General features: G+C 37.0%; 1 protein-coding gene and 1 long non-coding RNA gene across 3 annotated transcripts; one reads left to right on the plus strand and one right to left on the minus strand.

The window, feature by feature from the left end:
- Positions 1–4,300: 4,300 nt before the first annotated feature.
- ccndbp1 (cyclin D-type binding-protein 1) lies at positions 4,301–20,731 on the minus strand. 2 transcript variants are annotated; one of them, XM_035524764.2, is made up of 11 exons: positions 20,478–20,731; positions 17,805–17,864; positions 17,618–17,697; positions 17,439–17,520; positions 13,412–13,508; positions 11,836–11,909; positions 10,863–10,939; positions 10,511–10,764; positions 8,436–8,496; positions 6,068–6,114; positions 4,301–5,452 (listed from the first exon to the last, which is right to left on the minus strand). In XM_035524764.2, exons 1-11 carry the CDS (start codon positions 20,560–20,562, stop codon positions 5,344–5,346), a joined length of 1,026 nt encoding a protein of 341 aa, XP_035380657.1. In that variant the 5' UTR covers positions 20,563–20,731; the 3' UTR covers positions 4,301–5,343. The 2 variants fall into 2 exon arrangements, with proteins under 2 accessions (XP_035380657.1, XP_035380658.1); XM_035524765.2 differs by lacking the exon at positions 17,805–17,864.
- A 52-nt stretch (positions 20,732–20,783) lies between these two features.
- LOC118241078 (uncharacterized) lies at positions 20,784–25,044 on the plus strand. Its single transcript, XR_004775847.2, has 3 exons — positions 20,784–20,873; positions 22,973–23,038; positions 23,552–25,044. It is a non-coding gene; the product is annotated as an uncharacterized LOC118241078 (long non-coding RNA).
- The last annotated feature ends 2,002 nt before the right edge of the window (positions 25,045–27,046 follow it).

Below are 27,046 nucleotides of genomic sequence, written 5' to 3' on the forward strand. Positions count from 1 at the left end.
GGAATTTATACAAAAAGACATGCTTCTTTGATACAAATCAAATAATTTATTGTTTTGTTGTGTTGAATGAATATATAAACTGCAATGGTTTATATAAATCCATATAGGCATAAATAACCATTGTACACAAAGTTAATAATTTAAACACAACGTCAGTCATTGTAACAACAAACAGCACAGTAGTAACGCTACTCATTCATAAATATGATTAGCTTTTGCATCATAATTGGTGATACTGCATTTTCTCCTCATTTGCATATGATGTCAACCTGTCCCAGTACAAGGTCAATGTGGATTGGACAGTCTTTCCTCTAACAATGTTTTCTCACACATGCAAGTCCAACAAAATTCTGCACATGTATCCATTTAGCTAATTGCAAACATTTGATTAAAAGGCACATTTTTGGTTTGCATGAGCATAATGGTAAACTTTGCAACTTATGCCTTAAGAATGCCATGATCTTTTGCCATACAAAGAAGTTGTTACAGAGAAAGAGGGCATAAGTGAATTTACTGCAAGATGGCACCTGGTATGGTAATTATTACCATGGTATATTTATGAATATAAATTAAACACACACATTTTACGTGGCATGGTAGCATGGTTATGAATCTGGTCCTATGCGTTTTAATTCAGTATTTTGCTTTGCACCTAACTGTCCTGACAAGAAAAAAATGGTATGCTGTTTTTTTTTTACTTCATTTTTAAGCCTTGCCCACTGGACCCTGGATCTCCAGTGCAGATGGTCAGGCATACACAGCTGATAAAATTTCAAAGTCAAGCTTATTTTATAGCACTTTTTACAACACCCATTGTCACAAACCACCTTTACAAATATGAGTCCAAGCCCCCAGTCAGCAAGCCAGAGGCAACAGTGGCAAGGAAAAACCATCTTACTCTGGGCAATACAACAAAAAAATAAAGAGCAAAATACAAGTAAACAATGTAATTACTTATGAACAGAATAAAATGTAAAATATCCTATACTAAACCATTAGAGCTTAGAACACAGGGCACTGTTGACTCTTCATTCCAGCAACCACATCACAAGCTCTTTTCAGAGGTCCTCAGGTAGTATGTTTCACTGGATTAATCCCACACCACCACCAGAAGGCTCAACAGTTTGGTCTGGTGTCTCAGCCCCTCCCCATCCAAGCTCAATTTTAAACCAAGCCGCACCATAACTAAACCCAGAATGACCTCCCTGGTGACTAAGGCCGTACCCAGCCCCATTAATGCATAGCACCATTAATGCATGGTCTGTGCCACAAGTTCCATATGGGCTTTATGCACTATGCCACTATCATAACCTGTAAAGCCCACAGTGGCCTACCCAGCAACAAAGGCCATACCTAGCTCCACTGGCACCATTAACCCATGCTCAGTGCCACTGGTTCCATCTGAATCTACCACATTACACAATGACCTCAGCCATTCCACCTTTACTGTGCATTTCCCCAACTAGTCAGTGCTCTCCTTAACCTTCTTTACAGCTACCCTTAATTTACATCGTCTAAGGCCGAACTGCACAAGCAATGTGTCAGACTTGGCTACAAATCCCCTAACACCTATTTGTGCCGGTCTTATAGGCGGCCGCGTTCTCTCACCTCAGCAACCAAGTCTGCATACTTCAGCTTTTTCCTTTCAAAAGCTTCATTCACTTCATCCTAAAATGGAATTGTTAACTATGATATAAACTACTTTTTGAGTTACTTTCTGAGTACCTGTAGTTTTTACCTATGTTCACTAGTAATTTCCAATCTCGTACTTTACCCCATTTTCTGCATTGCACTCGCACAATCACATCCCTAAGCTCTTAGCTAACAACTAAATGACTGGTAACCAGAGCCACTGCTTTTTTGGAAGTCTGTTCTGGGTTCCTCAAAGTCCTAGTCTTGGTTTGATAAGTGTAGGCATATCTAAAACTCATCAGCAACAACATGACACCAGGAGGAGATGTACCTCATCAGAAAAAAAAAAGGTTATTAGGTATGTTCAAATACTAGTGTGTAAAATAGGGGTAGATAATGTGCAAGGATGGACTCCAGCAGGTTTACCTATGGCACCACAGATAAAAGGATAGAGCCAGAAGGTAACACAGACATAGGAGCTCCTTGGACCATTAGAATTCTCACTCTCAGCCAACAAATTGAAGTAACAGCATCACAACCTCCCAGTTTACCATAACTCTCAATATCCATGCCTTGATCTACACCTTTAACTACAATGAGAGGTTAATAGAATTCCTGACTAAACAAATAGGTTTTCAGCCTAGCCTTAAATATCTCGAACATTGCCAGGAAGGTTATTCCATAGTGTGGAGAAAAGGTTTTGAACCTAGAAAGGTTCTAGGTCCAATAAAGAGCAGACATGGCGGATCATAATGCACCAAGAACTTGCCAAGGTACTGTGTAGACCATTTAGTGCTTTGTAAGTCACTAGACAAATGTACATAAGACCCCTATCCAAACTATCTCCCACTACAACCCATCACAAATAATGATTTCTTTGTAGTGAATATGCTTCACATATTGAGGGGTGGCTGTTAGAAATCCCTAGACTTGGCTCTCAATAACTGCATTCAATAGCACATGAAATAGGGGGTATTTCTCTTATAAATAGCTAGGTAGCCATTTTCTTAATCCATTTCTTCTTACCTTTTGTTTGGAGCTTACTCCTGTTTGTACAAGCCCTGCATTTTTGAGTGTTACCCCATTTATTTCTAGCACATTTTACCTGCATCTTTGTATCATTTTTTTTTGTAGTTGTGTAATTTGTATATTGCACTTATAGTATGAAATCTCATTCTCAATCATTCTCATGTCACTGAAGGCATCAAAACATGTTTCTGAGTAAGAGAATGAAATAACACAAGGCCAAATTTATTTACTATGTCTAATATTCTGTGAAGCAGGTGCTGTTCTCTCTTTTCTAACAGTTTTCAGCATTTTCAGCAGTTGATATAGCTTTTGTCATTGTTGTGGAATAAAGTTCAGAGATTTTCTGACTTGGGGCAAAGGGCTTTTTTGTTTGGCTAATTTATGCATGGATGCTACATTCATTGGGTTTTACAACATCTCTTCTTTTACATGGAATGTAATGTTTAACAGACTCCAATTATGAATAAGACAAGCTTCTTAAATAAAGAACACTAAAATACTGTTTGCTTTTATGATGCATCCTTGTTGCTCATGCATGTCTCATTATATTGCATCCTTCTACTGTGTACAGGTTTCAATCATGCCATTGCAGAAACTGTGACCAAGGACACAAACTACCTCAGGGTTTCATGTAACAGAATCAAACATTTAAAAACTTTGGACAAACAGCAAACCCCATGTATATGAGTGTATCAAATAATATCAAGCCCATTCATGTTACAAAGAATGGCATCTTCAAAGGCACTGTATAACTTTAAATCAAATAAAGAATACTTTAAACTGAGTGTTAGGTTATGTGACACGGAAGAGGTGTCAAACTGCTACAAGAATATGACAGTGAATAAACTCAAGACAGCAATTGAACTCATTGCTGGAATTCCAACTGACTTTTAGAGAAAGAGTTACTTACTCAAAGACTTAATCAGCAGCCATAAGAGAACACCAGACAGGTCCTTAAAGAACACAGCTCTCAAAACTGTATCAGGATCTCAGGTGTTAAACAGATGACCAGATAGCCAGTACTTCACAGCACAATTAGTTAAATTTTATAACTTTTAACTCCAGACCTAGAATACAGCTGACTGCACATTTTCTAGTTAAACAATGGAATCATAGTTTAGTGATATACTAAGATAATTCATGCTCTAGAAATCAAGGCTAACAAATGGATCACTCATTAATTCTGTTTATGTATTTTAAATTTTTAATCTTAGTAATATAACTATTTCAATAAAAGTATAGACAAAATGATAAGTTATTGATGTGTTTAGAAGAGACTGGGTCAAAATCAAAAAGTCATTGCCTTTAGGAAATTATGCATCAAATCCCCATCTGGTCCTCTCAGCTTGAAATATTTCAATGGTGTTCAAGCTTCTTGACTTACATGTTTTAAGAAATGTTCAGGACTGTTCAGGATTGATAATGGTGAAAAATATACATAAATGTATATCAATGTTCCAATTGCAAGAAAGGGTCACAAATCTAGCTCAAGCAAGATTGTTAGTTTCTTTTTTTTTTCTCCACAGAAAAGTTGGCTAATCAAGAATGGATACCACATACATAGCACAACAAAACAGCACTGAGCCACATAGAAAGAGAATAACACACAGATTACAAACAAATAGCCTAACATAGTAAATCATTTCAAATAGGTGCATTTATTACATAAACCTAAAATTACAATTGTATCTGGGTTAGCAGTGTACGCTATGCTGGGAAACCGTAATGTTGAGAGCCAATTATCTCAGAGTAGTTGACCATGTATATACTCAAAAGTCTTTATATTTGACATGTAAGCTGGTCAACCTCAAAGTGTCTAGTATGACACTAAATAAGCAAAATCAACAAACATTACTTGGGGTAAAAGAAAAATTGTGTAAATACAATTAATTTTTTGCCAAACTATTCTTCTGATAGAATCTTCCATTTTGCCTACAAGCCATTTTGTGTTTAAATTGTGAGAATAAGGCTGCTCCAGATCATTATATGAGAGACTGTGGGAGGGAGGGCAGGAAATAGCATACAAAAAGCCACAAGCAAACTTATTAAATTCATGAACTAAATGTCAACAGGCCACTGATCCCTTTTGTTTCTTTATTTAAATATAACTGCTAACTATTGTATTAATAAACAGTAATAAAATTATGAAACCTTTATAAAGTTTAGTCTTATTGTAAAGTGGTACCAGAAATTCAAACCATCTTATTCTGTGGTCCTTACGTTTGTGACACTCCTGCAGATTTTATACCCAGCTGAGTAGAATGGTGTGTTAGTGGCCAAGCAGTTATACAAATTGTTCTGTGATTACAGAACATTGGGCTGGGCTTGATTCATGCATCAGGGTTGATAACAGGACCATAAATGGTTAAGATATCAAGAACACATAAATGTGCACATGCAGGCTAATCTAATGTACCAGTCTGATGGGCTGATTAAAAAAGTTTACATTTTTGCTCAAACATACACATCATAGCTGTTTTAACACGAGACTTCCAAAAACCATCACCAAGAGATTTAATTTGGATTTGCAAAAATGTGATACTCTGTTTAGTAAAATGTGTGCACAATTAGGAAACACTGCATTCAGTTATACATTTTATACATCTAGACATTGCCAAATTACATACACACACACACACACACACACACACACACAATATAGGTCTCTTTCTCCTTTTGCTATTAGCTGGAGCCATGAGACAGCAATTTAACTTCTTGCAGGTTATGATCCACAGCTCCTTCTAAAAACCGCACCCATGACATATCTGCTTCTAAACAAAAATGACATGACCTGGAACATAAAAGGAAAATATATATATATATATATATATAATTTATATGCAAATTCATTATTACTATTAGTAATAGTGTATGGGGAAGTGCAATGTCACACATCAAAGAGCAAACACACACGGAGTGTGGAATCATTGTGAAGGAAATTAATAAGTAAATGAATAAGTCATACGTATTCGACAGATATTAGTGCTTTTTAGATTTATGAGGATGCCCTGGTCCTCCCCTTTCCCCAACATTTGAAGCATTGATCTCGTCAGAATATGCATGTTAATCTACATATTGTAAATAAAGTGCATTGATTTTATTTGATTTTTCAAACTGCCTGTCAATTCCAAATTCCAACAAATCCCAACATTCCAAAATATCCACTTACTTGACTGAGCATATTTTAAATCACATGAGCAAAATAAAAATTTAAGGTGCTAACAGGTATTTGTGTGTTTACTATAAAATTTGAATGTTCATTTATAAAATAATGCACATTTAGAATTAGACCCTTTAGAGATAGTAATTAGCAAATTCTAAGAGTGTTTTGTAGAATGACCAAGCCACCAATTTTCTAGTTCGCAAATGATGAAAATCCAACTGATAGTAGTTCATTGTCTCTTACCTGATGATCTGAAGTGATTTCTTTAATGTGAATGCCAATTTACCTGCCTGCAATATCAGTGACAAAATCATTAAAATGACAAATTCATTAAAATGCCTCAGTATTCATTATTAATAATTATTATTAGTTACATTTATATAGCGCCTTTCTCAAACTCAGTCATGCTTTACAGATAGAGCACATACACTGATGAGAAGTGGCAGTCAATTTGCACACAGCATACTCTCTTACAGTAGAACTGCAAATTAGCACTGTAAATATACTGCCAAGCTAAACAGTGCAAAGATGTGTGGCCCTGCTAGAACAGAGTCAGTGTTCTACTCCCCAAGCTAGCACTGAAATGCCAACCTCTACCTGGTACACTACACTGTGCAGCTGGAAGACCTTAATTGTTTGCTCGATATTCAGAGAAAATGGCTAGTTTGCTATTCTCAGTGATTCAAACAGAAATTATGAATGCAAGATTGATATATAAATAAGAAGACCCTGAGCCAATCATGCAGGATGTGGCCTGTAGTGCACCATCATAGTGTGTTGAGACAAAACAAAGAAGGAGCAGCAGCATATTTTTAAGTCCATGTATGTCTCACTGTGCTAAATACATTTTGCTTAAATAAACTTTACCCAGTTAACAATGCAATGTTTTTTGAAATTTTGAGAACCTGGAAATCATGGGTATGAACTCCAGATGTTGACTTTGAAGTGATCTGTAATTAGCATTGTGAGAACCATGATTCAGGTGAATAGTACATGTGCAATTACTTGCCATATACACTATATTGCCAAAAGTATTTGCTCGTCAGCCTTTGCACGCATTTGAACTTGAGTGACATCCAAATCTTAATCCATAAGGTTTAATATTATGTAGGCCCACCCTTTGCAGCTATAATATCTTCAACTCTTCTGGGAAGGCTTTCCACAAGGTTTAGTAGTGTGTTTATGGGAATTTTTGACCATTCTTCCAGAAATGCATTTTTGAGGTCAGACACCGATATTGGTTGAGAAGGCCTAATTCATCCCAAAGGTGTTCTATCGAGTTGAGGTCAGGACGCTGTGCAAGCCAGTCAAGTTCTTCCACACCAAAGTCGCTCATCTATGTCTTTATGGACCTTGCTTTGTGCCCTGGTGCACAGTCATGTTGGAACAGGAAGGGGTCATCCCCAAACTATTCCCACAAAGCTGGAAGCATGAAATTGTCCAAAATCTCTTGGTATGCTGAAGAAATAACAGTTCCTTTCACTGGAACTAAGAGGCAGAGCCCAACTCCTGAACCCCACACCATAATCCCACCTCCACCAAACTTTACACTTGGCACAATGCAGTCAGAGAAGTACCATTCTGGCAACTACCAAACCCAGACTCATCCATCAGATTGCCAGACAGAGAAACATGATTTCTTACTGCAGAGAACATGTCTCCACTGCTCTAAAGTCCAGTGGTGGCATGCTTTACAGCAGTGCATCCAATGATTTGCATTGCGCTTGGTGATGTAAGGCTTAGATGCAGCTGCTCGGCCACCCATTGGAAACCCATTCCATTAAGTTCTCTATGCACTGTTCTTGAGCTAATCTGAAGACCACATGAAGTTTGGAGGTCTGTAGCAATTGAAAGTTGGCGATCTCTGTGCACTATGCGCCTCAGCTTCCGCTGACCCCGCTCTGTCATTTTAAATGGCCTACCACTGAGTTGCTGTCGTTCCCAATTGCTTCCACTTTGTTATAATACCACTGACAGTCGACTGTGGAATATTCAGTAGCGAGGAAATTTCACGACTGGACTAGTTGCACAGGTGGCATCCTATCACGGTATCATGCTGGAATTCACTGAGCTCGTGACAGCAACCCATTCTTTCATCAAATGTTTGTAGAAGCTGTCTGCATGCCCAGATGGTTGGTTTTATACTCCTGTGGCCATGGAAGTAATTGGAACACCTGAATTTAATTATTTGGATGGGTGAGTGAATACTTTTGGCAATATAGTGTATCTGCCACATCTGCAGGTATGCAAGTCCTGAGAACATTAAACTTGTACAAATGTGGGGATAAAAAGACTTGCAGGGCAAAGCATTTATTATCTAACAGAAATATGTCAAAGAAAGGAAATTACAGTTAATAAATATTGGGATACACATTGCCTAAATGATGAAAATACTTTTAAAGAAGTGACCAAGATAGCTTGTTCTGTATGTAAGTCGATCCAACAGTTCTAAACATCTTACGTTTTACAAGAGGACTAATTTTTGTGGACATACATGAACATTCAAAGACAAAAGTTTTTTACCTCTCATCATTAACTAAAATGGTAACCTCTGAAAAGGCCATTACATTTGAGTAGAAATATAAATAATTTGACCATTTAAGTGGCTTACAATCTGGTCCACAGCAGTGTAGTCTACAGGTGGATAAAGACTCAGGACCAAGTCATCAACACTGGAGAAAAACAAACAAGCATACAAAATCCTGAATGAATTCAAGTTGGCATTACAAGTAATGGTACAAACTGTCCAGATGGATTGGTAACATAGAGTGAACATCAAGCTTGTCACTTTCCATATACCTTCCACAGGTTTTTGCAGATTTTTAATATGTTGCAATTGGGTGTATTGAGAGGAGGCTGCTACTAAGCGGAGAACCAGTAATGTTACACAGAATATAGAACGAAAAGTAATAACAGTGAAACTTTCCAAATGTAGACATTCACTGATATACAACATTGCACTGATATGCAACACACAATTAGGGAAAATTAGAAGGCAAGCTGAAACAACCAGACACATTTTGACATAACTGCACAGTCTATGCTAGCCATTTGGTAAGCAGATTTGTCCCATGGACAGTAGTTAAACAGCAAGCTTGAATTCCTACGCCATACTATGAACCACTGCTGTGTGAATTAGCCATCTTTCTTGAGGAACAATTCCCATTTTAACTAAAACACAGTTCCACAAATCACCTACTGAAATCCACATAGGAATCAAATTGAATTGAATTTAAAATGTGTTTCATGTGTCTTTGGTAAATGGCTTCTCAGTGCAAAATTGGTTTGTGATGACCACAGTGTGGATCTGCATAATGTATTATACTTTTCCATAATCTATGGTAAACAGAAAAAAAAGGATGTTTACCTTTTGGATCCCTGGTTTCCATTTGGAAATCAACAAACCCAATACAAGGCACTTGAGTCAGTCAAATAAATCAGATATAAAATCATAAAAGTGCATAATTCAAATTCATCCTTTAGGGTCACTTAATTTTTTAAGAGTAATGGCACTCATAAATAAATATATACAACCATAAAAGTGATCACTGATGAACAAGAAATAAGGTGGCTGACCGACTGTGCACTGTAATCATCTGCATGGTACAGTCTGAAACTGTACCCCTATTAAATGTACCTAATAAGACAACTGTGTCTAAAAGTGGCCACTGAGTGAAAGTACAGGGAAAGTGTGTTTTTGTTTCTCTTTTATACATTTTGCTAATGATGTAACCTTCAGACATCTTAATTGATTAGGTGAACGGGAAATCAACATCCTCCCATTCATTCGCAGTGCTTATGGACAATGCGCCTGCTAAAAAACAAAAAAAAACAAACCAATTTTCCCCCCTTACGCCAGTCACAACAAAATCTGTTTTATACACTGCTCTCACTATATTTTAAATCTCATGGTTTCTTTTGTGATCAGTCTTTCAAACATATTTTTCTAGCCATTCAATAACCTGGCTGGTCTGTTGACTACACAAATACCGTTCCAAGAAGAGCATTCTAGAACTCCATTAAAATTATTTCTGACCATCAATTTATATTTACATGCGTATATGTTGTTATATTCCAACACCAATGGTCACCATAATTCAGTTTATAATTCAGCAATATTCCAAATTGTGCAATTCCTCCTGAGAAATTTCTAGTTCACTGCCATTCTTTATTTATTTCACGAATACAAGCTTACCATGCTCCCTCCATCCACCCTCTTTATTTGAACTAGGAAGCATTCTGTTAGATATCCAGGAAAACAATTCCAGTCCCTATATTTAACAGCTAAAGCTTAAAATGCACTTTTGATTTCAAGATAGACAAGTACATATTTTCAGACTTTGAATTCATGTATTCATTTTCCATCATTATTGCCAAAGCATATTGATATGTTCCAGAATATGGGTTCTGCAAAGTATAGAACTTGAAACTATAATCAAAAGTAATATAAAGACAACATGGATTTCTAGCAGTTTTGTTGTTCTTTATAAAAGATCATGTAATGTATTATACAGAGCAAGTGGCAAAAATCACTAAGCAAGGCTCATTTGTTTTTAATCTGGAGTGTTAACAACAAATTTGACTACAGCTACCTTGGGTTACTTATGTCACCAAACATTCACAGAGTACTTTTAAGATTTGACATTAATATTAATAGCTGATGTTGAGAAACTCAGGTTGACTTACCTTGGGCTAATTTCTCTTGAAGAATCAGCAAGATCATCCAATTGAGCAATGTTTTCAGGAGTATCTACTTTCCCATTCTTATGAACAGCATTGGAAAATTTTCGCAGGCATGCTCCAGCTGCCTTAATGAGGCCCATACATTTGGAGATGAGCTGCCGGTCAGTCTGGGACCAATATGTGTCCTGGTTGCCACGGGCATCAATCTCATCATTATCCAAGACATCACTGAAAGGGTCCTGGCTCTCAGATAGTGCCTATAAAAACAAACAATTTTTTTTACATTTTATTTCAAATACAAAATATGTATAATAGAATAATAATAACTTAACAATATACCATTTGAGTACCTCACCTGTTCCATCTCCTCTCGAGCATCTTTTACCATTGCAATATATGAAGCCACCATGTCCAGCACTGCAGCACGATTATCTGTTAAACATTGACATAAACTCAGGCAATTCTATAAAGAAAGTAGGTAAATAAAGTAATCAAATGCTTTTATTTCATAAAAATATTCCTAGGCATCCATAAAACGCACCCATAGTTTGTCATGTTTTCAAACTATTTATTTATTTATTACATATCTTTTTTTTTTTGATCATTTTAAATGATCAAAAGAACACTGCCACGCTAAGTTAAAGCTGTGAGTTCAAGCTTGAGCATGAATATAGTGTGTGTATATATATATATATATATATATATATATATAAATTTGATAATACAAGACTATTTATCCAAAAGTCTAAAATGAGTACTTGTGTTCTGACCAGAGAAAACTTTCTTAAGGCTTTGGTGATGGTTACAAATTAAAAGCTTTTTAAAGCTTTCTGAATACTATTAGCGGTTTTGAAGAAATTTATGAGGAATTTAATTTGTACCTAGTTGTCTGAGAATTCTTTATAAGAGACCATTTCTTAAAACATAACAGTGACATGAAACGCATGCTGTAATACTACAATAATAAAAAAGAATATTTTCTGGGAGTTATATATTAGCTACAATAACAAAAGCACAAGTCTAAACCCGAGATTAATAGCATAGCTTTAATCCAGCAGTGGATGAGTGGAGATGGAGTAACTGATGTTATCCAGTATAGTCAGTCATTTAACTTGAGCATAAAATAGTACTGTAAGAGAGATGGTAACCTATCTGGCTGTTATAGAATAAGTATGGAGTAATAAAGTGATCACTCCGTGAGCAGCTATTCTCATCCAAATTAAACTATAATCATTACGATCATGTCAGAGACCTCTGCAATATATCTCCCTCTAAAGTTAAACTAAAACCTAATGTGTCCACAGCACTGTTATTAAACTGAAGCTTACCTTTTGGTAGGTGATCAAACTGGTCACATGAAGCCCAGACACCACCTGTAGACATCAGCTGTTCCTGTGATATACTAGAAAAAGGGAAAAAAGATCTTATTTAAGATCTTAATCAGAAACCTCATTTTCTTTGGTATCGGACCATCTCCCTTAGGCTTCATAACCTTTACTGTGTTCCCTGCCAAATTAAATTTTTAAAAAACAAAACAAAAAAAACAAACAAACAAAAATCCCAACCAATTAATCTGTAATGGCATGTAACTAATTTTAACAAATTCAGTCATAGATTTATACTTTTTGAACTAGGACAAGTTCTTTTTATGTCTGAAAACACCAAGATGGAAGAAGTTTGAATAATATATATATATATATATTTTTTTTTTAAAAAGGTCACTTATGAAATGCACAGATACATGGCATGTCCAGTAGAGTTTAGATTTCAGTATATTATTGTGTTTTGGAAACTCAAACCCCCAACCTGTCAGACAGCACAACCATCTGTGCAAATTGAACACACACAAGTTTTCTTAAAATGCCATTTTAATGATAAATTCAAAATAAAAAATAAATATGGCATGATTTTATTTTTACAATCTTTCACATGAACCAAATTAAGATATAGTTTTAAGGCAGTCGAGATAACTGATTAAACTTTTGTCCAGCAATTTGTATATTCGCAAATGTTGGGGTGGTACAGCTGTAAATATCAGACTTTTATTATGAAGCGGTAATGGTGAACTTTATGGTGGAATCAAAAGGTGTCTAGGTCTCACTGAAATAATGATAAAAATAGCTAATTTAAACTCTTAGGTAGGGTGATACACTTTCCAGGTCAGGTGGTACAACCAATGTAAATCCAATGTTATATTTTTATTCAAATTAAAAATTGCATATATATGACGTCTGGTGGTACAACCAGTATGTTAGGTGGTACAACTGCTAGGACTAGATGAGAATGATATTTTAAGCTCTATGATTAATAATTTTAACTAAAATCTAATATACACTTTTAAATCTTTTTCATGATTATAATTTTTAATTATCATTTTAAAAATGACTTTCAAGTAAATTAAAATCAGCATGATACAGGGTAAGGATGAAAAGTTATCTGGCTGTGAGAAGCATATACATCAGCAACAAAAGAAAAGTAATACATCTTGATAAACTATACAATGCTAGACTGGTTATCAGTTTATTTTGAGTTTATTACTTTTATACAATAGTCAGACCTTTCAGATTTGTAAATGTGAATGTACTAATTTATTTGTTCATGTTTTACAGTTATCAGAGGAGCAAGAGAGGAAATATTAAAATTTAAAATTAAATATATGTTAACATTTTTAATTGTTTAAACATTATTCCAGAATCAAAAATATGAATTACATCCAATACCTTTTAAAAATACCTTTTTAAAAGCTTTATCATTGACATTTGTTTTCTTCTTCTGACATCTTAAAAAGTCATATTAAAATCAAGATTGTGATATTAAGAATATGAAAACCAATATAAAAACACTATCAGAATAATACCAAAATATGAATAATACACATTAAGAAAAGAGCAGGGCCACAAATACCTCTGTAAAGGAGAGACCAGTAGTATATCCAGCAGCTGAACCACCCCATCCAAAACTTGAACTGTTGCTTCTCTGATTGGTTTACGTAAGGTAATACCTAGAGAAAACAGAGTAAATCCATTAATCCCTAGCCAACAATTACTAAAACAATACACCTTCTGAGTCCAACAGAATTAGCAGAATAACATTACTCTGAAGTTTTAAAATATTTAGCTAAATATCAAAGTTATTGTTCTTTATATTCCTAGGACATTGTTATTCAGCTGACTACTTATTATAATGGTGTCTTGAGCAATACTAATAACCTGGTACTTTGTCAGTGATTTTCCATGCAACAAATAGAAACTCACTCATTATGAAGTGTTAGTAAGTGGGTAATGGTAACACTGTAAAACGTTGTACTTATTCATAAGATAAATGTTAATTCCCTAGGTCTTGCTAAATAAGTCAGCTACTACAGCTGACAAGATCCACTTAAAAAAATTGTACTTTGGTATAATCACATTTGCAATTGAAAACAGAACACTCAAAAGACTAAATGTAAATGGCGACACACTAAACTTGTAGTCTACCAGCTCGCATGGAAGGCACTTATTACTCCTCGAGCATCTTATCTCTCAACCCTAATAGAAAATAAAAATTATCTAAGATTTAAAAAAAAAATTTGTACAATTGCACAGCCAACTTGGAATAAAATTGACACTAAAAGCTCCGATTACACCACCACATAGTAGCGAGTTCATGATTTTTTTTCAATTACAAAATTAAGCACATTAGATAACATTCACGGAATTAATGTGACATGGGGCAGTTACTTAGAGATCATAATAACCAAACCAAAAGACACTAAAAGAGAATCCTTTACTCCTATCCAAGAGCCTGAACTAACATGTCTGATCTCTCAAAATCTTCCACCTGCTTACTAGATTTGCTGCCCACACACTTTAAGGAAATCCTATCTAAAGTAATTGAACCTTTGCTAAATTTAATAATCTCCTCCTTGAACATTGGCTATGTACACAAATCGTTCAAATTAGCACTAATCAGACTTTTTATCAAAAAATTAAACCTTGATCCATGTCAGCTGTCAAACTACAGGCCGATCTCAAACCTTCAATTTATTTCCAAGATCCTAGAAAAGGCTGTACTCAGCAGCTAAGCTCATACCTGAATCAGAACCAGATACACAAAGTTTTTCAGTTAGGGTTTAGGCCTCATTATAGTACAGAGACAGTGCTGATTAATCTAGTTAATGACCTGTTGTGAGCTTCTGACCAGGGTTATGTCTCTTTCCTTATATTGCTTGACCTCAGTGCAGCCTTTGCTACCAGTTTGTTAACATAAATAGAGACTTTTCAGTATTCTCCAAGGTTAGCCATGATGTCCCCCAAGGAACTGTTCTACAGCCTCTGCATTTTTCCTTTATAAATGCTACCTCTAAGTAATATTATATGTAAAAACTGTGCTAGTTTCCACTGCTATGCTGATGATACTCAGTTATATGTCTCAGCCAAACCAGAGGACATGCATCATCTTAGTATTATTGAGGAATTTGTAAAGGATGTGAGACACTGGATGTTCATAAATATTCTCTCACGTAATCCTGACAAATCAGAAGCGCTTCTATTAGGCCCATAGACAGCTAGGACTTTGCTCGCTAATTACATAATAAAACCTCGATGGTCTCCCAATCACATCTTATCTAACAGTTAAACATCTTGGAGTTAATATGGTTTCCAGTCTTTCATCCAAAGCTCATGTAAATAATATTTCTACGACTGCCTTTCTCACCTTCAGGAACATTGCAAAGATTAGAAACATACTCTCCACACATAATGCTGAACAGCCAGTCCATGCATTTATCACTTCAAGATTGGACTACTGTAATGCCTTACTATCCGTCCTAAACAACTTCTAGCTAGTTCAAAAGGCAACGGCCAGAGTTCTTACTAGAACACGAAAGTTTGAACACATTATTCCTATCTTAGCTACATTATGTTGGCTTCCAGTAAAATTTTGTATTGCTTATAAAATACTTCTAATGATCTACAAAGCACTGAACGGTCTTGCCCCACAGTACCTCAGCAAACTTCTAGACCATTATGACCCGCCAGATAAACTCAGATAAAAAAATGCTGGCTCGTTATTAGTATCAAGACCATGACAATCTTGGAGCAGAGCCTTTTCCTATAAAGCTCCCACACTATGGAACAACCTTCCTATATATGTATGAAACTCAGACACAGTCTCTATATTTAAGGCTAGGCTTAAGACAGGCATTTTATTAAATACTTCTCATCTTAGGTAAAGGTGTAGATCTGGGGGTCCATGGGCATTTAGTTATGATAAACTGGGATGTTAAGATGCTGTCACTTCCTCTTTATCACTCAAGTTTACTGACTGAGAGTGCTGATGTTCCAGGGAGCCCTCATGCCTGTTTCCTTCTGGCTCTATACTTTTAGCTATCCTGCCATAACTAGATTTGCCAGAGTCCATCTTTGCAAATTATTGTTCCCTAATTTACACACCTTCTTACTAATAATCTATTCTCTCTTTCTGCTGAGGTACACCTACTCATGATGTTACTGAGCCTCAACCCATCTCAGCTGCCATGGCTCCTCCCACCACCTTCTTATGTCCCCCTGATGTAGCCCACCATACCTCCACCCCAGCTAACTATTTCTCCATTGCTCTTGATAAATGTTCTCATGCAAGATGGGTTTCGCACTCACGTACACCATTGAAACCAGACTAGGACTTGTAGAAACCCAGAATAGACAGTCATTGCTCATTTCCTTATTTTTTTATCATTCTTTTCTCTCACTACTTATTTTGCTCTTTGTTTATATTGTTGCCATTGTAGCATCCATTGTCGGCCAAAGGATGGGGGTCCCCCATTTGAGTCTTGGTTCCTCTCAACGGTTCTTCCTCATGCTCTAGGGGGTTTTCCCTTGCCACCGTCACCCTTGGCTTGCTCACTGGGGCTTGGACTCGGACATGTGTAAAGCTGCTTTGTGACAACAGCTGTTGTAAAAAGTGCTATATAAATAAAGTTGACCGACTTTGTCTGGTCTGTTTTTTTCCCCCTCCATAGGAGGCCACTGTTGTGGCACCCTGCTCCCAGGAATGTGCTCTTGCTCTGCACTCCTCCCAGAGTATGCCATGTTTGCTGTGCCCTGTCTCTGCTGAAAACACCACAGCACCCTGCTTTCAAGCCAATGCAGCAACATCCCCATGACCTCTGGACCGGCCAGCTGTATGTCCAGACTTGTCCACTGCCCTGTCAAACAGCTAACTAGCTGCCTCACGTTATGCTCTGCCGTTTGCTTCTTTGTCCTTTGTCCTCCAGTCCCTGGTTCAGCCTGCTGTGCGATCCCCTGACCAGTCTATCTTGCAGCCTCCATTCCAGTTTCCTGTTCCTCTCGTCATTTGGCTTTCTGAACAGTTCCCATCTGACCCATTGTCCAGTACCCTGTCCAGTCCACCCTTCACATCATTGTCATGGTCAGTTGGTGCTTCTCTGCCACAAATACTGCATTGTCTTTTGTTTCCATGGTGCCCAGAGCCATGTGCTTTTTGCTTTGTTCATTTCTCTATTCATCCTTCATGTGCCTTGTCTACTGCTTTGTTAGTCTGTGTATAAAATCCCCATGTTCTTTTGTCCTTGTTGTTGGTTGTTGATTGTAATATATATTTCAATGCCTATATTTGTTACTTATTTCTTTATTTTGCAACATTGTTAGTAAGTTTAATTTTATTCCTCATGCAAATAAAACCCAGCTCATACTTTGCCTCAGCATCGCAACATTGCATCACAGAGGATAATGTGATCATGATTTTACTTGTAATGTAAGGTAGAAGCAATTTATTAAGATAGAAGTATTAAGCAGCAATCAAATGTCAGTAATTTGTAGCTAGCAAGCTTTAGTTGCTTTCCTGTATATTGCAGATAAACAATGATGGAAGACACAACAATGCCAAGGACACTCAGCAATACACAAAGTGAAGATGGATGAAATCCACTTGCCTTGACTCTTTGGAAACCAATAATAAATGGTGGATAGTGCCAGTAATCTTTTCTGAATGGACTCAGCTAGCCTTGCAGAGTCCTACGATAAGAACAGACATGCATTATTAAGAACATTAAGACTTAATACTTAAGAACATCAAAAAAAAGTAGTATTAAATGGCAGAATTTTGACTCACAAGCTTTGAAGGTAGTGGGGGTTTGGAGAAGGCTACACTAAGTTTGGTTGCTTCTTGTGAGGTGGCTTTCGCTGCCTGAGCTATAGAGTAGGACAAAAAAAATCTGAGATTATTTAGCAAATTTTGCAAGCACAAATGACAGTAAAATAAAGCTAAATTAAGGAATTTTAACATTAAACCACTCAACTCAGTGTCTCCCAAAAGTTTGTCAAGTTAAAGTCCCCATTTGATTCATTTGATTCTCCATCTGAACGGACAACAAAAATGTGAAAGGTAAAATTAGCTGGGATTGTGGAGGTCACTTTTCTTAATATTTTGTCCATCATCCATTCTTATCACTTATAAGACCAAAAACAACATTGAACATATTTCCCATTTAAAATCTATTCACATTTAAAGAAATAACTTCTTTTTGATCTTCTCAAATTCAGCAATAAAGTCTGAGGTCAAATTAAATTTCCAGTTAGTTTATTTGAATGTGATACTGCTGCTGTGATACCTAATATAGTTGGTGCACTAAACATTTTGGGCACATTACAAGTATTGCATCTCAGCCCCTGAAAATGCATTGTCCAATGGTTCTACAAGATGTGAAATGCAGCCTACAAGGATGTTGGGCCATACACAGTCAATGAATTCAAACATTGCTCCTCTTTAATTAAAAGACCTGATGTGTAAGATGAATAAATAAACAAACAAATAATTAAAGTAAAAAGATTACACCACTAACACCTATAGCGTTGAAACATGACATGGTTGCCGTCATGTGATTTTGCGGTTTTCACCATACTCCAGTCTTTCCATCAGCATGAAAAATCAAGATTCAGCAAAGTTAATCTTCCTGTAACCAATGCTTTTGTTCATCAGCCCACAGGAACTTTTATTGTTTTGTTTTTATTTTATTAAAAATATTCCTCTCCAGTCCATTCTTTTTCCTCATAAGTATGTCACTTTGCAGGAAATATGCTTGTGCAAAACTGCATGTGTATTTGTTTTCAAGACAAAATACACAAACATTTGTCTTGCATTTAACTATTTATCTATTTTCATCATCCTATAATTTGCATTTGACTTTTAGAATTGAAAATTAATTTTAATGAAGCAGTATATGGTAATGTGTTACAAGGCTCTGCCATGTAATATTTTGGAAATCTCAGTTGATGAATAGCTCCTACTTGCATGAAACAGGCTACTGGGCTAGATAGCAAATTGTTGCTTGGAGAACAGTTAATGCATGCCTGGTTCACAATGTGAGGAAAAAAGGGGCAATTCCAGACTGCACTCCAGTCAATGGGAAAACCTGCTCAACACTAGAAGAAACGCTAACTTACTCCACTCATTTGCGCTGGTTTCAATTTTATATGAGCCATCAACCACAAGAGTGCAGTGTAATACCATAAATCAATTCAGGTCTGACCTGAGAACTTGAAACAAGTTGAAACTGCATTTTATGTCCTCCGTAAAAAGTTTTAATAAAAGGTGGAAATAATTTTCTATGGACTGATGATATAGATCATGTAGTTACTTAACCTAACTAGTTATTCTGTTTACAAGGCTTTCATATAAATGTAATTAATAAAAAGTGTTGCCATTGTCATCAGGTTTTTTTAGGCTAATATCATATAGAATGGGTTCAGATAGGGGTCAGGTCAGAACCCCTGCCATTTTAAATGAGGTCAGTTAGGTTAAAAACAAACAAAAAAAGAAATAAAAAAGTAATTCAGCCTGCAATTATTTCAGAAAAGGAGAGAGGAAACATTAAAATAGCCAGATATAAAGCGATAGAAAAAATTAGGAAAAATATAATACTACCCTTTGTAAATTTAATCCCATCTGAACTGGGCTAAAGGCACATTCACATTGTTGGATCAAGTTGGATCAAGCTGTGTGGTGACTTTAAAAAGGTATAGCATCATAAAAGGTTGGTTAACCCCCAAAGTGGTAATTAACAGTGTTCTGATCTGTACACACAAATACTTTTAAGTTTGGTGATAGACACAAAAACATTATCTACATTCTGAGTTATTTTTTTTCCAAGACATTTGTCATTGCAGTCTGTCATTCTGCCTACCTGTGTATTATCACATTTTCTCTCCATATTCTGCATGGATTTGTTATGGTATGTTGCCTACTGTACTGCAAGTGACATCATATGGATACTTGTGAGTTACATCCAAGTCTTCTCATTTTTAATCAACATTGAAAGGCATTATGTGGGAACGATTTAACAAACAAGTAATACTGTGTTAAACCGTTTTAGCCTGTACATGTTCATATGTTTAATAACCTTGGTTATCCATGGTTGAATCTGGCAAATATCGAATTCTGAGCCAACTTTACAGCAGTCTTAAATTATGATGGATTATCTGATAGATAGATTATATGATATCTGGATTATCTGATAACTAGCAATCTAGCTAGGTTATCCAGCTAGCTAGCTAGTTAGGTTCGAAAACCTAGCAATAAGGCCATGCCATGCGTTATCATCTTAATTCTCTATCTACCAAATCCAGAAGGTCAGAAGACGTCACACACATGTAGTCATCAACAGCATCTGATTTAGCTATTAGTATCAGTCAGTACAGATGCATGGTATCTCACCCATTTAATAAAAACATAAACTGTAATTAGTTTGCGAGCTAGCTGGCGCTGGTTAGCTTAGCCGTTCGTATCAAGATAGTTCATTTCCAATCTTGCTGATTAAAACAGCCAGATAGGGTTAGCTAGGCTAACTAGCTGGCAAGATAAGTGAAATTATAGAAGTCTAGTTGGCTATTCGGGTCTCAAAGTTAACTAACCTAAGTATCTCAACCTAGCTAGCTACCAAAAAAATCAAGGAAGCATTGCTTTCTTAACTTACCTTTCATTCGTTCTCGAATACATTTGATCGCATTACTCAGATTTCGTAAAGGAACCAAAACATCTGCGCACGAATTATCACTCATGATACCTTTATCACAAGAAACTAAGAGTAACGCTAACTAGGTAGAGGTGGAACAGGAGTAATTAGTTTCGTTTCCGTTGAACGTGTTTATGGTGGGACGAGCAAAAAAAAAAAAAGAGGTCTTTCCCATATGCTCTTACACCGACAGACCGCATCGCGTCATCGGAGGGAAAACCACGCCCCTCGTGGAGGAAAACATGTCTTTACAGCATAAAATCTCAACAAAAACATATTTCAAAACTCTTCTGTCAGGCCACATGGTCATCAGAGGTCTCCCTCAAGAGTCTGCAATGCCCTGCCTGGTCACTGGAGGTCAGATATCACTCATACCTGAACCCCTTCTTATGATTTTCCTACAGTTTGGTCCTTACGAAGTATTGCAGTATCTGGGCGCTGTGCTACTGAATGTTTGCTTAGGGGTTTGCTTTGGTTTGTTTTGTGTGTGTGTGTGTGTGGATTAATTTGCTTGCTTCAGGACATTTCTTTGCTACTTGCTCTCAGTTTCCATGTGTTATAGGACTGCCACTTGGATTTTGACCTATTTGCTTTGTTTATTGGATATAGGATATCAGTATTATTGTAGTAAAGTTTTATGAAAATGTTCAAAAAGTACTATTATAATATTATTGTTTTTATTAATAATATTATTGCTCTATCTTTCACACTCACTGACTATCTTCTGTGTTGCATTTCTGCATATGCAATGGCCTCATGCAAGATTTACATAAATGCAAATCTTTACGTAAATACAAATTAAAGACTGCGATAGTAATTGCAATGAGTCCAACAACTAACATCAATACAGAGGAGTACAGTGTTTCGCCTGTTGGAACACCTACAATGAAGTTTACAACTATCAGATTTTAAATGAACAAACTAGGGTAACTATGTTATCATGTGAAATAGGTGAATAGAGCAGTTTCTGAATGTCAGGGCTAGACAGCTCCATTCTACTTGCTCCTCTTCATGGTTCACCCCTGAGCTCAGAGCTATGAAAACCAAAGTTAGCCGTCTTGAGTGTTTCTTCAAGAAAACTGGCCTCGCTGTTCATTTTTTACTTTTCATTGAGCAAGTCTTTAAGTACAAGAATGCTCTAAATAGTGCCTGTTCTTTTTACTATTTTAAGATCATAAATGGTGCTAGTCATAAGGCCAAAAATATCTTTAACACCATAAATAAACTTCTCCAACCTCCCTCAGCAATTGCGAATGGTAACTAATTCTTTTCTTTCCCAGGATACTGTTCCTCACAATCCTGTCATCCACTTCCTGTCTCTAGGTCATTACTAATGCAGCTTAATGCAGCTCCAACTGCTCTTCTTAAATTGTTTCCTCTGCTATTTCTACTTCTTTTGCTTATGTTTTTTTTTTTCATTAAGTTTTGTCCCTCCCTTTGTCAGAAATGTTGTTTTGCCCATACCTAAAAAAACTTAGATCCCTCCTTAGTGGACAATTAAAGAGCCATTTCCCCATCTCCCTTACCTAGCCAAAGTAATGGAAGCAGTTGTAAGCTTACATCTTTAAACTTTTCTATCAACAAATTATCAGAATTTATTTATATGGCACTTTTTAGCTTTTTTTAGCAGGTCTATTTAAAAAAATATTTCAAATCAAATCAAATCTTATTTAATTATATAGCACATTTTACATCTCATGCTGTCACAAAGCAGCTTTACAAATCTCCAAGTCCAAGCCCAAAGTTCAAGTCCAAGCCAAGGGCAACAGTGGCAAAGAAAGACTCCCTAGAGCATGAGGAAGAAACCTTGAGAGGAACCTATCCTCCTCTGGTTGGTCAGCACAATAATAATAATTTTAAGAGAAAAATAAGTAAAAAATGAAAAAAACATGCAATTAAGTCTAGTCCAATTTCCTAGAGGTCCTAGTCTTTGCCCAATGGTGTGCATGTGTCCGAAACGTATCCCTCAAGAGAATGTCCATTAAGGGCAATGGAGAAGTAGTTGGCTAGGGTGGAGGTGTGGTGGGCTACAGTCGGGGACATCAGGGGGTGGTGGGTGTAGCCATGGCAGCTGAGATGGGTTGAGGCTCAATAACATCATGACATCTCGCAAGAGAACATCCATTAAGGGCAACAGAGAAATAGTTGGATGGAGTGGAGGTGGATCAAAAGGTGCACAAATGTTTTGTCCCAGATTTTTTTATTCTTGAGCAGAGCAACATCACAGTGGAATACTGGGCAATAGAGAAGTGGTTGGCTAGAGTAGAGGTGTGGTGGGCTACAGCTGGGGACATCAGGAGGTGGTGGGTGTAGCCATGGCTGCTAAGATGGGTTGAGGCTCAAGATAAAAGCTTTAGATAAAAGGTGCATGCAGTGTTCTGTGAATCAGTTACTTTAATACTAATTATGTTATTAAGACATGTTTTTCTTTTTTTTTTTTCTGTATTTCTGCTTAGCTTGGGGAACACACACAGTGCCAATATGATGAACCTCAGTTGACGTCACGTAGCAACCAACATACGGTTCGTTTAGCCTCTTTGTCTGTTACCTGGCCTCTTCTCTGGATTGTCATAGATTAATTAGGTCTGTCATAAGACTATGGCTTATGTTACAGGAAAGGAGAATCGCAATCTCCTTAGTAGGATAGATACCATCCTGCCATAAACCCACATTGTTTTGTGAGCACCACTTGGACATCCAGCAGTTCAACAAAGATCACAGACTACGTTATATTGCCATGCCGCATTGGGATAAGACAAGAGCATGCTACAGCATCAGACAGCGCCTTCGCTAATGGACACACCTTTTCAATATTATTTTTAGTGGTCTCTCATTTACGGAGGTGTATATCGTTAGCGACTACGTGAATAACTATCTTAGAGAACCTATGCTTGCTTAAACCTTAAGATTACCTGCAATATCTGGCACCCTGGCCCCTGGTATACAGCTAACTACTGCTGCTAGTGTCCCTGAAGGCCTAGCTAATTTCATGTGTCGCAAAATGGAGTCTCCTATAACCAGAGCTCTTTCAACAGGCTTCTCAATGGGTGACTCGCTGAGTGGGGCAAACCTGTTGGACATGCAAATTGGGGATGTGTCGTGCTCCTGTGGGCAAGTTGAAGCTCGGCTATTTCGCCGTAACATCACCCATTCACCCCACTGCAAGGGCTGTAGTTGAGGGCTTGCTAACTTCCCCTAAGGCATCCAGAGCTTGTACTTATAGTTCTTCGATAGGTCTAACACTTTCCAAGGTCTGGACGTGCACTTCTAGCACTAGACCAGCATGTAGAACATAATTTCTCACAACACTATTTCTCACTACATTACAGTATCACTGCACTATCAATAACCATGGATAAAGAATAACTAAACATGTTGCACTTAGCGCATTGAAGGAGAATGGAAGCGGCCATGATGGAAAAGAAAAACATTAATGGTACTTACGTTTTTGTTAGTTCTTTAGATGTAGTTTGTGATGATAAAGTAGTTTTTTATGTCAATTTCAAAATTATCTGGTTGAACCCTTTCATATTCACATTCTGCATAGTATTGAGTCTGCTCTCTTAAGAGTTGCAAATGATCTGATCTTTTCAGCTGATGTCCGAGTCCTCAACATTATTGGTTCTTTTGATACTGTAAGCCATTACATACTAATTTCTAAACTGGTTTAGCTCTTAATTGGTTACGGTCATATTTTAATAATAGACAACAATTAATTTCGATCATACACAATCCATTGTTTCAATTCCATTGTTATGCTGACAACATTCAGATTTATATTGATTTCCTGTATCACAGATCTAAAATTCTGTTTGCACAATAATTAATTTAAACCTAAATCTGATAAAACTGAAGTTTTACTAATAGGGCTTAAATCTCCACTTTCTGGTATCTCAAACCTAACGATTGATGTTGATGATGTTAGGTCAGCTCAAGTTTAATGATACCAGAATGTTGACGCTTTAATTTTTCCATATCAGTTACTGTAACTCTCTTTTTTATGGTCTCTCTGCTAAATTGATCAACCATCTTCAGTACTTCCAAAACTCAAACAGTGCTATATAAATTTTAATATAAATATCAATTTTATAATTATTTTATATTAGTTTCCACTATTTGGATCCAGATTTTGATTACCTTTTTACTGTCCACACTGTCTCATGGTTTCCCCTCCTCTGGCATCGTGGTTTCCATGGCAACACCCTGCCATGCATTCTTTTGTTTTGGTTTCTTGTCTAGTCAAATGCTTTCTGCTTGTTTTGGTTTTGTGCCCCACCTTAGCCATGCCATCCACCTGTGTCTGCTTTGTTGTCCCGCCCCTGTGTAATCTGCCCCAGGTGTCTCCTATTAGTATCTGTCTATTTAAACCATGTGTTTCTGGTTTTTATTCCTGATCTTTGTGCTATGTTTGACTCTGTGTTTGCTGCACTATGCTTGTGTTCTGACTCCCAGTTCTGTGTTTTTGCCTGCTTTTTTATTTGCTTGTCTTGTGCGTAAACCTCTAATTACGATACTTGATTTGCCCTTAATAAACATCACTCTTCTGAGTACTTGTGTCCTGCCTGTTTGTTCAGTGTCACACTGCTGATCAAATTAACCTCCATGATCGATGGAATCATGCCCAGAAAAACACCACTGGTAAAATAATCTGCACTTCTCCATGGTTTCATATACTCTGACTAGTAATTCTTACCAAAGTGCATCAGTGTGAATATGACCATCCAATAAAGTTAATAAATAAATATGTTGTCTGTGGGAGAGCAAGCTTGCTTTTCTCCTAGTCCACACCCAGCTCTAAAGCTCAAATGTGTTTAAGCAGTGTTTGTGTGTCTGATATTTCTATGTCATAGCACAAAGCACACAGGAACCTGTAATCTAAGTATGGGGGATATTGTCATACCTGTGGTGAGAAGTGGTATTAGAGCAGCATGCATGCATCGAGTGAAAAAGAGGAAGCAAAAGCCCAAAAAAGGAGAAACTATAAACTGGCGTGGTTTGACTTGGACGGTGAGTCACAGGAAACATCTATGCTCCAAGGCAACAGGAACATGGAAATTTGCTTCCTTCAAACCACTTGCATGCTACTTTGGCTGAAAGCGCATCGCCTGTGTATAGCATCTGAAAGAGCAATTGTTTCAAGAACTTGTTTAGCCTACGCAAGTCTAAACACACCATATTTCTGTGGAACTAGAAAATATTCCCTCTGTTCTACCTCTGCTTAGAAGAGAATTCCCTTCAAAGCCAGAGCTGCTGCCTTGTTTGAGACATTTGTCCACCTTACACCCATACCCTTTGAGAGTGGGCAACAAAATTGTAATCTGTATTCATGGATAATTGTGGCAACAACCCATAGGTCGGAGATCAGTGTAGCCCAAAGATTTGAATGCTGTGCTGTGACCCTTGTTTGCAGAGAACATGTGCTACTGAGCCTACCCTGTAGTGCTCTATGTCGATCATCCACAGATACTGTCTAGTATGATCACTGGAATGTATAGTTTGTGGCCAACCAGTCAAACATGATGTTTCAGATGTCTGTTCTATTCTCCAAGGTCATAGTCACAGGCCATTAAGCCCACCTCCTGTACTGAAGCCTTCAGTAACTCAGTGGCTAATTGGTCAAAGTTAGAAGTGGGTATCTGCATTTTAAGTGTGACCAGTATGAGAGACAGCTGGGCTGAATAGGATTTACAGAATGGCATATGCATGGTCATGGAGTTAACCTAAAAGCTAGCAACTGCTAACACCTTTGCAACAGCTGTTAGTGAAACAAAACCATATATAATGCTCAAAAGGAAGCCCACGAGCACACCTAAATCATAGCAGTTGGTTTATATAGGTGGAGTGCAGATAGCAGCAGTTGACAGTGCATATGCAGTAGCGGTTGGCATGTATAGCCACAGTACAGATATTAGAAACATCTCTACTAACACCTCCTAGGTGGCAGCATTTGGCATGCAAACAAGCTAATTCCACTAATTAACTATTGAGGATTAGTAGCACGTGTGTGGCAGCAGAGTAGTAGTGCCTGTGCTGTAGCATTTAACACAGTTTGCTATAGTAAAAGCAACCAGACAAAACACAAACAAGCAATAGGCCCACACCAAACACAGCTATGGAGCAGCTGGCCAGCCTCATTCATGGAAGGGGAAAAACATATATATAGTACATATATATATAGTCATGATTTCTCACCAAGCTGTGGAGGACAGCCATGCATAAGTTCTGACCAATCTATCACTTCAAGATTGGACTACTGTAATTCTTTACTATCTGGTTGTACCATTAAGTACTTAAACAAGCTCCAGCTAGTTCAAAATGCAGCAGCCAGAGTTCTTACTAAAACTAGAAAATTTGATCACATCACTCCTATCTTAACTACATTACACTGGCTCCCAGTAAAATTTCGTATTGATTATAAAATACTTCTAATGACCTACAAAGCACCGAATGGTCTTGCCCCACAGTCTTGGTTCCTCTCAAGGCTTCTTCCTCATGCTCTATGGAGTTTTTCCTTGCGAATTTTGCCCTTG

This window comes from Electrophorus electricus, chromosome 7 (genome assembly GCF_041902795.1).
Source record: "Electrophorus electricus isolate QZ-2024a chromosome 7, ASM4190279v1, whole genome shotgun sequence".
Classification (NCBI taxonomy): Eukaryota; Metazoa; Chordata; class Actinopteri; order Gymnotiformes; family Gymnotidae; genus Electrophorus; species Electrophorus electricus.